The sequence below is a fragment of the Chenopodium quinoa genome, unplaced genomic scaffold (genome assembly GCF_001683475.1).
Source record: "Chenopodium quinoa cultivar QQ74 unplaced genomic scaffold, ASM168347v1, whole genome shotgun sequence".
Taxonomy (NCBI): Eukaryota; Viridiplantae; Streptophyta; class Magnoliopsida; order Caryophyllales; family Amaranthaceae; genus Chenopodium; species Chenopodium quinoa.
Window position 1 is genome coordinate 6910119 of NW_018742914.1, and position 10955 is coordinate 6921073.

Consider the following 10955-nt stretch of genomic DNA (forward strand, 5'->3'; position numbering starts at 1 on the left):
ATGGCACGTCCGTGCAGGAGTGCCCCAGCACGACCAAAAGCTACTGCCTACTGCTTTCAAGACCTGCACGTCCGTGTAGAGTTCAGCACGTTCGTGCAGGGTATTCAGCACGTCCGTGCCTGATCCTGCACGTCTATGCAGTTTTCCCAGCCCAAATCAGTTTCAAAACTGATTGTACAGAACAAGGCCTGCACGTCCGTGCCACATTTGGCACGTCCGTGCAGGATCCCCAGGCCAAGGTAGTAGGTTTTGCCTCTCTTCTTTCGGAGGTGCATGCCCGTGCCTTCCTTGGCACGTCCGTGCAAGTATGGCTGCACGTCCGTGCCAACCTCAGCACATCCGTGCTAACCTGTAGCCATGTCCGACTCTTGTTTTCTCCATCTTTTTTATTTGGGGTCTTTATAAATAACCCCTTGAGCTCATTTGTACGACATCTAAGTTTTTAGTGCTTCCTCTTAGTTTGTAATTGTAGAAACACAAATATTCTCAAATCATTAGTTAGATTATAATTATTAGCTTGGAAATTTCATTCTCAATCATTGTAGAAGACAAGTTCCACCATTGTTATTCAAGTTCAAGCTTCTAGTAATATTTTTCTCACTCTTCTCTTCAATTTTAATTGCTTTGATTGTTAATTTTCTTGCTTAATTCTTGTATGCTTAGATTGTTATTTAGCTTAATCTTTAGTTGATTCTTGTTCATGAGTTACTTGGAACCCTTAATTGCTTTAATCTCCATGGATTGTGAGTAGTCTAATTTTCTAGGGTTTGGGTAAAACCCTCAATGTAGTCACTAATTTCTTGTTGCATGTGTTAATTTGGTACTTGTTGGGTGTTAATTACTTGAGCTTAAGTGGTTTAATTGCTTAGTTCTTGTATATGGCCATTGATAGAACTATTATCTAAGCTTTCTCAACGAAGGATCGAGAGATGAATTTGAGTTAGCTCCCTTATGCTTAATTGACTTGAAATGCCATGAGAATAGGAATTTCCAGTCAAGGGAATGTTTTTGTCATCGTGATTATGCTTTAACACTTGTTTTATGCTTTGTAACCACGAGAGTAGGTTGTATTCATGATTCAAGTAATCCCTCTAGCTTGAGAGAGTAGTAGGGTGTTTTGGATGACTTCCCCTATATTATCCCCTTAATTTACCATTGTTTGCTACATGCTATTTGTGATTTGTGACGAAATTGAGTGGTATATCCTGAGCCCTATAACTCTCTAATTATTGTTGAGCCTTAGTGTTAGTTGATTTGAACTAGTACATGTTACATAAAAACCGAACCAATTTCGACTTCATTTAGCTTATTTAAACGGTAGTATCTCGGTGGTTGATTCAACGCCTCTCTTGGGTTTGACCCTTTCTTACTCTTGCTATTAGCCAGTGAGACCAAGATATGACTCTATCTTTGGTAGGCTCGACGACGGCCTATTATATATTAAGTTAGGAATGCATGACAAAATCACGCGTCGTTCGGTGTAATCAATGTTAGTTTTACTCTAATATTTCCACTTTTATTTCTCTTATTTAGCGCCCTGGGGACGCTTATTAGTTTTTTTTTTTTTTTTTTTCAGAAAAATCAAATGAATCAAACATATCTAGGTTTTTAAAATAGAGGAAGTATAATTACTCATTATTTTTGGTGCAAAAGAAGAGAAAGTATTTTCTTATGTACGGAGGAGATACTCTCTAAGTTGCATTGATGATGGCTAATTACTCCGATCCATAATTTACGGATTCAATTAGAATAATAATTGACTTAGACTTAGATAAAAGATTACGAGTAGCATATTTATTACATACACGTGCATGTCAATTTAATAATAAGTTTTTAACAATGAGTTTATTGAGTTGGCAATGAATCGAAGATTCAGAGGTGGATATCCAACTCATCCATCATCCGATTAATCTCAATCCAAATTCACCATCCATTATCCATGGATGAATCGAGTGACTAACTTGTCGACTGGAGTGATTAACTATTGAAATAAGGTCTACCATCCACATTATCTATAACACTAATATAAACTAAGATTTGGATGTATATAGGGTACAAAAATTTTAAATTTTGCTACATCCGCATTATTAGTGAAAATTCTATGGTACAATGACTACCAGTCTACCACTATACTTAATTTTAATTAGCTGAATTTTTATTTAGGTTTTTATTGGTAGGGCTGCAAACGATCTGAGCCGAGTCGAGTTTTTACTTGTTCGAGCTAAGCTTGATAAAATATTTTATGTGTTCGAACATGCTCGAGCTTGAACGAGCTTCATAATTTTGTGTTCGAGCTTTGTTCATTAAGGTTTTGCCTTGTTCAAGCTCGACTTGTGCTTGTTCATTTGTGATTCGAGCTCGAGCTTGAACAAGCTCTAATGTGAACAAGCTCAAACTTGAACGAGCTCAATCAAGCTAATATTAATTAACTTTGAAATACTATAAGTATACTCTAATCAAAAAACACTTTTGATGATATTTCTCATAACAACAAGATAGGCAGTAATTGAGTATTTGATATTATAAATAAAAAAATTGAGTAAATATACTATTCACTTTCTTAAAAATAATACTCCATATATTTTAATTTTATGTGATATTATTAACATGGATAATTTGATTATATACGATAATTGATTATAATTGATTTGGTTTCATATTAAAATTGATCAACTATTTTAAGAATAATTAAAACAATGAAATTAATTGTTTCGAGCTTGAACGAATTATAAATGTGCATATGAACGATCAAATGTACGAGTTATGAACTAGTGTTTGTGAACATTAACGAGCCGAGCACAAAGGTGTAAACGAGCCTCAAATTTTTGTTAGGTCTCGTTCAATACTAAATAAACAAGTTTTGATCGAGCTTTAATTTGAACGAGCTTGTTCACGAGTTGTTCACAAACGTATCGCTCATTTGTAGCCCTATTTGTTGGTCAAACTTATTAAGATAATTTTTCTTGTTTAAAAGTTTATTTTTTGATTTCACATATTAATTATTATAATTTTTTAAATTTTTTTCATAATTAATTATGAGTTTCTTACAATTGTAGTTTTGATGTATTTGTATAGCTAGCTCGATCTCTTATGTACGTACGTCATATGAAGTTTTATTAATGAATTATCAATTGTGTTAAAACCCATTGTTGTATATTCACTAGTACGTGTCTCATATTGGAGAAAGATGAGAGATAGTTTTAGATCATAAGGTAAAGGAGTACTCTTATTATTGAAACACCAATTGGCTTATATGGAACCTCTTTGAGCTTTTGTGGCATTTAGAGAGCCACAAAGGTGGATGATGAGAATCGATCCCAAGATTCCCTAAATCAGAAGGAAAGTTCTAATCTTTTGAACTATCCTTCACTGGATCTCTATGCATGTAATGGTCCGTTTAAAAATCATTAATGAATTTTCTTTCTTCATTCCATGATAATATAAAACAAAGCAGGTTGCTTAATTAAAGAATAACAACTTGACTGACACTATCATACAAAGACATTTATATAAATAGTGAACATGTAAATGCATTTTCAAACCAAGTAATTTGATCTATTTACTAATTAAGTAAAGCATCTTCCAAAGAAGGGCATATTTAATTTGTTAGAAATCAATTGGTAGTCAAGAGAATTGAATGGCGTCTAATCATTCAATCAAATATCTGAAGCCAATTATCCTAGGATTACTACTAATCCTAATGGCATCAGGTTAGTCATATACGTACTCCAAGTATTAATCTCGTATTTACGTAAATGTAGCTAGTATTATTGTTAAAAATAATGTGGATTAATTAACTAATTAGTGTTGGTTGTTATTTTGTAGATATTATGGTTTCAGCAGAGTGGTGCACTTTGAGAGGTTATGAATGCAAAGTTGATAGTGATTGTTGCGAAGGATTTGTTTGTTCGTATAATATTGGAGGGATTGACCCTCCGGCTACGTATTACTGTTGCTCTACTCATCTGTGGGGTTGGTGGTACGATTGCAACCACTAGACCATAGAGCTGATTGGATCGAGCATAGGCTTGCTCGATCAACACTGGCTCGAGGCAAAGGATTATCAATCGAGCATAGGTTGTGTTTGATTATATCGCGATCTTGCTAGCATCTCCATTTGAATTTATGTTATAAGTGAAGTTCTTCATGTTGTGATTTTTTTACTTTCTTTGTATTATTGGCATTAGTATATATATGCCAATGCTTTTGTCATGAACTCATGATACATGAATGTTGTTTGGAATAATATTGGAGGTGATTTATTGAAACTTTTGTGTTATGTCTAAGCATTTCTTCATGGAGAGCTATGAGCCGCCGCCCCTAAGGGTGTCTACGCACACAAGTTACAACAAACCACCCCTTATGGGAATTAGCTCTTAGTTATAATTCCCCCATGACAAGGTGCTAGGTCGGTTCTCATATATGAATTTAAAGGAAATCCCCAACTCAAAAGGACGCAGCAATGTGAACCTATTTAGGGCAAGTTCACAAAAATCACAATACGTAATATAGTACTCCGTAATAATTTACAAAATTCAAAAAATATTTGTATGTTGGTTGGACTAATTGAAAATATTCATTCTTAAATAATACGGAGTAAAAAATAAATAACAAGATGAATCGGACTATAATGTGCTAAAATAATATACTACATCATCAATAATAAAGTCATAGTCCCAAATGATTGGGTTTAAATAACGTAATGGTAGTAAGGAATAATGTATTGAAAATTGAAATAATAATGATACAAAAAAATGTATTAAACTCTTAGTTGATACTCCGTACATAAAGTGAAATATGGGTACCATATATTGACCAAAATTGGTACAATTAATATCAATAGACAATGGTGATAATCTAATAATCACGTAAGGTAAAGGCTACACATACAATTGTTTTATGTGATCTCTACATATAACCTTATTTTGTCATGTTTTTATTGGCAACACACGTAATATGTTTTTTTTATGGACATGGAATTTTGGATTATAGACTCGAATGCACTATGTTCACTTTCCATCTGAAAGATCGAAACATCCACTTAGAAAAACTAAGTTAAGTTATTTCATCAGACTATAGAGAGTGATAATGAAAACGAATCAAAAATTCAAAAGATTCAAAACCCAAAAAAATCATAATAGATCAGTACATCACCAATGTCACCTTTATTTCACTTTTTCACATTCTCTTAACTTTTTCCTTTATTCAAAGAAAAGAAAAAAGAAAGAAAAAATCAACTTTTTCCTAACACTTACAAAGTTACAAATCCACTCATAAAATTTACTTAGGATTTAATGTAAAAAGTAAATGTAACTAATCTAGGAAAGCATCTAGTGCGCATATATATAAGAGAGACAAGGTTTTGTTTAATCCATCTGATTTTATTTGAAATTATTTAAATTTTAATTCGGGCATACTAAAGCCCACTTGCATTTATGATCATAAAACATTATTTAAATAGAACAAGAATTGACCTAGATTAGAATTATTTGTAGATCAGGAAAACATAATTCTTTTAATATAAACGAAACTTCATATAACTTGAAGCTAGATAGATAATTTTGAATTCTAATCTTATCATCATAGAAAGAGTTGACTTAGGGCCTGTTCACATTTACTTAATTTCAGTTCAGTTCATTTCAACTCCAATCAGTTCAGTTCAGTTCAGTTTAGCTCTTAATTTCCCTCTCTCATAAAATATTTATTTCAGCTCCAATTAGTTCAGTTCAGCTCAATTCAAGAAATGTTAACAGGTCCTTAATCATAGAAAGCAGTACAAATGGAAGGGTAGTGGATGACATTTTGTCTACCAAGCCATTGAATTTGATTTACAAAGGTAGTATCATTTCAAACAAATTGGCTAGAAATCTATTAAGCACCGGTAAGTCGTGTATGTGGCTAGCCACACGGTGTGACCATATTAGTTTATAAGAGTAATCTTAATTTATATGTATGAATAATCTCAATTTTTCTTATGAGTAATCTCATGTTGTCTATAAAAGCAATCCTTCACCATACATGTGAACTCAAATAATTTTGAAATAATTAACTTCATTTGTTCATTCGAATAACCCCTATTCTTTTGTTTTACAAAAATGAAAGATTAATTCCAATTTTTAAGATCGAGAGTAACCACTATTTCTCATTTAAGTAACCTGCATACGTATTCACGTGATCCTATTTTCTCATCACTGTAACCCCCTATCGCTTAATTGATTGTCTTGTATGTGATTATGTAAAGTGGCCACACCATGTGGCTAGCCACATATAAGACTTTATGGCTTACTAATAGGAAAAAACAGTTAATGCTAATTTATGAGGGCTTAGTATATCATAATTACACCGTAGTACATAAAGGCGCCATTAAAAAACTACTTCGTATTAGACTTCAACATTAACAATAATTTAGGCATATAGTGCCCACTTGCAATTATGATTATTAAGTACTCCGAATTTTGTAAGTAGAACAAGAATTGACTTAGATTAGAATATATATATATATATGAGGATTAAGAAAACACATTTTTTATAATAATAATGAAACTTCCTATCAATTGAAACTAAATAATTTAAAATTCTAATCTTATCATCATGGAAATAGGTGAGTTAATCATAGAAAGCAATATAAATGGAAGGGTTGTGGATGCATTTGTCTACCAAGCCATTGAATTTGCTTTAAAAAGTTAGTATCCTTTCAAACAAGCAAATTGTCTAGAAATCAATTAAGCACATTGTTTCCCCCCCCCCCCCCCCCCCAAAAAAAAAAAAAAAAAAAAAAAAAAAAAACACTTAGCTTATATAGTAAAGATAATGGCGACCTCAATTAAGTATTTGATGCCAACTATCATTGGATTATTGCTAATATTAATGACACTTGGTAACCGTTAATTTTGCATAATTAGTTAAATATACTTTTTATGGTTGCTTATTCTTAGAATTCATTTTATTAAATAAGTGTTGTAATTTTGCAGAGTTAGCATTAGGGCAGGAGTGCTACTTGAGAGGTTCTTCATGCGGGCCTTCAGCTCCTTGTTGCGAAGGATTATCTTGTGCACTTGACTTCGGTTCGCCTGTGTGTTGTTCCTCGCATTGGTGGGGTATTTGGCAAGATTGCAGCGATTAGAGCGTGTGATGGCAAGGCCGGCCTGGATCGGACTCGACGCGAGCACGCAGGTTTAGGATTCAAAGGGCTAAATGCCTTCATGAATCTGATTCGATCTTATGTTTCATGCATGACATGTTTATTTTTCTTGTGACTCTTGTATTAATGTTGTATGCATATATATATTGACTCAATTTCTATGCATATATATATATCTGTATTACTAGTGTGTTTTTATATATTTCTGTCAATTGGTGTTGGAATAATGGAGATAATAGACTATGTTGTATCTCTTTGATTTTATGCCTTTCATGCAATGACTAGTGAATTATCATCAATCATGTTATTATACAAGTTTTTAATTAAACCCTACTATTCTTGGAGTTTAATTCAACGAATATTATTGAAATGAGTTAATTAAGTATTGAGCTAAATTACATCATATGTTTAGTTTTGTGGAAATTGCAATACATTTGACTTTCATCATTGTCAATACATGATTGAAATATGAAAGAATATTCAAATTTGTCAAACTCAACCTGAAAAGCCACCCATTTTACAAGTTTGGGAATTAAATTTGATAATTAGCCATTTTGTTAAATACTTTTGTCAAACTAGTTTGATAAAAGATCCTAAAATTACATTATTTTAAGTCTATTTTTTGCAAATTACAACCTATTAAAACACTCAAATTAGGGCAAAAATCCAATTTCCAACAATTTTTAAAATGCGGGCCTATGCAAAAAGCTTGATTTCTAGTAATACAAAACACATACGTTATTTAAGTGGTCAAAGTGGGGTGTCAATGTACTCCCCTTATCATCAAAATTATGAGCATTTCACCCGATATTGATACGGAGTAGAATATTACTAAATAAGTAGCATGATCAAATCTAATTATTGAAGCTACCCATAAACTACGGCTACACGTACATTGTACATAATCAAATCCTGTTGGTTATTTATAATTTATAATATTAATGATGATTTGCACCAAAAAAAAATATTAATGATGATCTTTTGATTAATGATCAACTATAATTAATTTTTTCCTTAATAACAAAATAGGTTTGTTATTTAATTTTTCAACAATTAAATAATTTTATAAATAGGTTTTTAAAAAATCACCTCCTCTCCCAATCCACTCCCAAGCACGTGCCACTGCCAGCCACCTCTCCCCCTTTCACCTCCAGCCCCCGTCCCCTCGTCGGCATCCGATCCCCACTCTTCCAGCCGATATTAGGACTCCTCTCGGCCGGCAACCCCATGCACCCTGACACCTCCGACAAATATTGTCCTTTACTCGAATCAATCCGCCACTCACACATCTCTTGGAAACTTTTCCGATACTTTAACCGACGTTTAGAAAACTGTCGACCTTAAATCTGATTGGCCTAAGGGTTACAATCATTTGGTGCCAATTTTGTGAGTGTTATTTGCATTGCAACATCCTAATTTTGTGAATTGAAGATGATTCAGAAATCCGATCCATAAGAATCAATAAAAATTCTATCGTAATCATCAACTACGGACGACTATGGTCAACTACAATAAGAGTTTAAATCTCAACCATTAATTTGTTAATTGACTAATCCTAGGCGTTCAATTCGACACCTCAAAAAAACAGTCATTAAGTCTTGTTTGGTTAAATTTTTTTTTGTTCAAATGATTTTTTTTATTCTTTTATAAAATTGAATAAAAATATCTTCCAAAAAATAAATATTCATGTTCAACCTATATCATATAAAACCTTCATGTTTAACCTAAAACATTCATTCTTCTGGTTCAAATTAATTAAATTCTTATATTCAGCTATATTTCATAAATTATAATCAATTTATTTATTTGTATCATTGCTTAAAAAATCACTTAATATATATATTTTTTGATTTCGTCAATTAACTTTGTTAGATGAATTCGTCAATAAGAACTTCAAAGTTCTAAAAAATAATCAAGTAATTTGTTTAAAGATTCGAATTAAAATTATTTAAGTATTAGTCAAAATTATATTGTGCTCATTTTGATATAATTTCATGATTCATCCGCAATTGTTTTTTCATTTTTTTTTATTTTTTTTAATAACAATCTGCCATTGTTAAATGTTAAGGTTAAAGATGACTAAAGATTGAAGATGACTATAGGTTGAAGATGAATAATACGGAGTATTGTTTTATTTTTATTAAAAAAAAATCCTTTATTAAGTGCGTGTTTTAGGGAAACAAATATTATAATGTATTGATTATGGGGCGTTTTTTTAGGCAAAGATATTATAAGATATTTTATTAAATTTAGTTGTTACAATTTTGTTAATAAATAAATTCTAAATCCGAAAATATATTCTTATCGTTATATAAAATATCACAATTAATTTTTAATTTTGTATAAATACACAATACGAAATTTTTACTCTTTTAAGAAAATACGGATTTAAAATTGATTTGTTCTTCAAAAAAAAAAACTAGTTTATTATTTAAACCGATTTTTTATTATTTAAACTGATTTTTTTTTATTAATGAACGTATATTTATCACCAATTGCTTGATTAATAAAAATAATTAAGCAATTGGTGATAAATAAAAACACTACAATCGGAAAAGGAATAATAGCATAAAAGACACAAACATCATTATAAAAGCATGTAACACTATAATATATACATTGTCAAAAGAAAAAAAAAATCACATAATAATAAAATTACTATGTAACATCATTGTTATTGCATCCAATTGGTGATTACATCTAAATCAACGTACAACCAGGTGTAACTTCTACCAATTGGCAAAAACAAAAGGTTTTGTGTTATAATAATATCTAAATATGGATGACTATTATCCCATGTACAATCTAGAATATTCTAGAGTTGGGTATTTGGTCTTATCCATTGGTGGAACCCTAGGAAATGTACATTATATATATCCCGTACTAGATGGAATATGAAATACAACGTAACAATCTTCCCTCATCTCTCTTTATTTTCTATTCCATATTTAACACGTTATCAGCACCATTGCTAGTCAACTGAGTAGGATTACCAAACATTTATCTAGAATCCATATTATTATTATCATTGAAAATGTCGAACCTTGCCAAGCTCGAATTTGTGGCCCTTGATATTACCGAAAAGAATTATTTAGCATGGGTGTTAGATGCTGAAATACACCTAGATGCTAAAGGGCTTGGTGAAACAATAAAAGAGGCTAATAAGGCAACACCTCAAGATAAGGCTAAAGCCATGATTTTTCTTCGCCATCACCTCCATGAAGGGCTCACAAATGAATATTTAACTGTGAAAGACCCACAAATCCTTTGGAGTAATCTAAAGTAAAGGTATGACCACCAAAAAACAGTGATACTCCCTAGAGCTCGTTATGAATGGTTAAATTTGAGATTGCAAGGTTTTAAATCTGTTAGTGAATATAACTCAGCTATGTTTAAAATAACTTCTCAATTGAAATTATGTGGAGAAAATATTACTGATGCAGAAATGCTTGAAAAGACATACTCCACTTTCCATGCTAATAATATTGTCCTGCAGACACAATATAGAGAAAAAGGTTTTTAAAAATATTCTGAATTAATATCCTGTATTCTTGTGGCTGAGCAAAATAACGAGCTGTTAATGAAAAATCATGAATCACGTCCTACTGGCTCTACTCCATTCCCTGAAGTGAATGTGACAACCCATAACGGGAAAGAAACTAAAAACAGGGACCATTCCAGCAGTAGTGGTCGAGGTAGAGGTCGTGGTCGTGGCCAATGGCGCGGCCGGGGTCGTGGACGTGGATATGGTAGAGGTCATGGAGGTCATTTCACAAACTCACATTCCCACCAGAAGTGGGAACGTAGGGATGAA

At 32.1% G+C, this 10955-nt stretch overlaps 1 protein-coding gene and 2 long non-coding RNA genes across 3 annotated transcripts; all 3 read left to right on the top strand.

The window, feature by feature from the left end:
* The first annotated feature begins 3549 nt into the window (after positions 1-3549).
* On the top strand, positions 3550-4268 carry LOC110727787. Its single transcript, XR_002512567.1, has 2 exons — positions 3550-3710; positions 3826-4268. It is a non-coding gene; the product is annotated as an uncharacterized LOC110727787 (long non-coding RNA).
* Positions 4269-6380: 2112 nt separating this feature from the next.
* Positions 6381-7451, top strand: LOC110727788. Its single transcript, XR_002512568.1, has 2 exons — positions 6381-6877; positions 6972-7451. It is a non-coding gene; the product is annotated as an uncharacterized LOC110727788 (long non-coding RNA).
* Positions 7452-10175: 2724 nt separating this feature from the next.
* Positions 10176-10664, top strand: LOC110727704. The gene is made up of 2 exons (XM_021907285.1): positions 10176-10423; positions 10514-10664. Exons 1-2 carry the CDS (start codon positions 10176-10178, stop codon positions 10662-10664), a joined length of 399 nt encoding a protein of 132 aa, XP_021762977.1.
* The last annotated feature ends 291 nt before the right edge of the window (positions 10665-10955 follow it).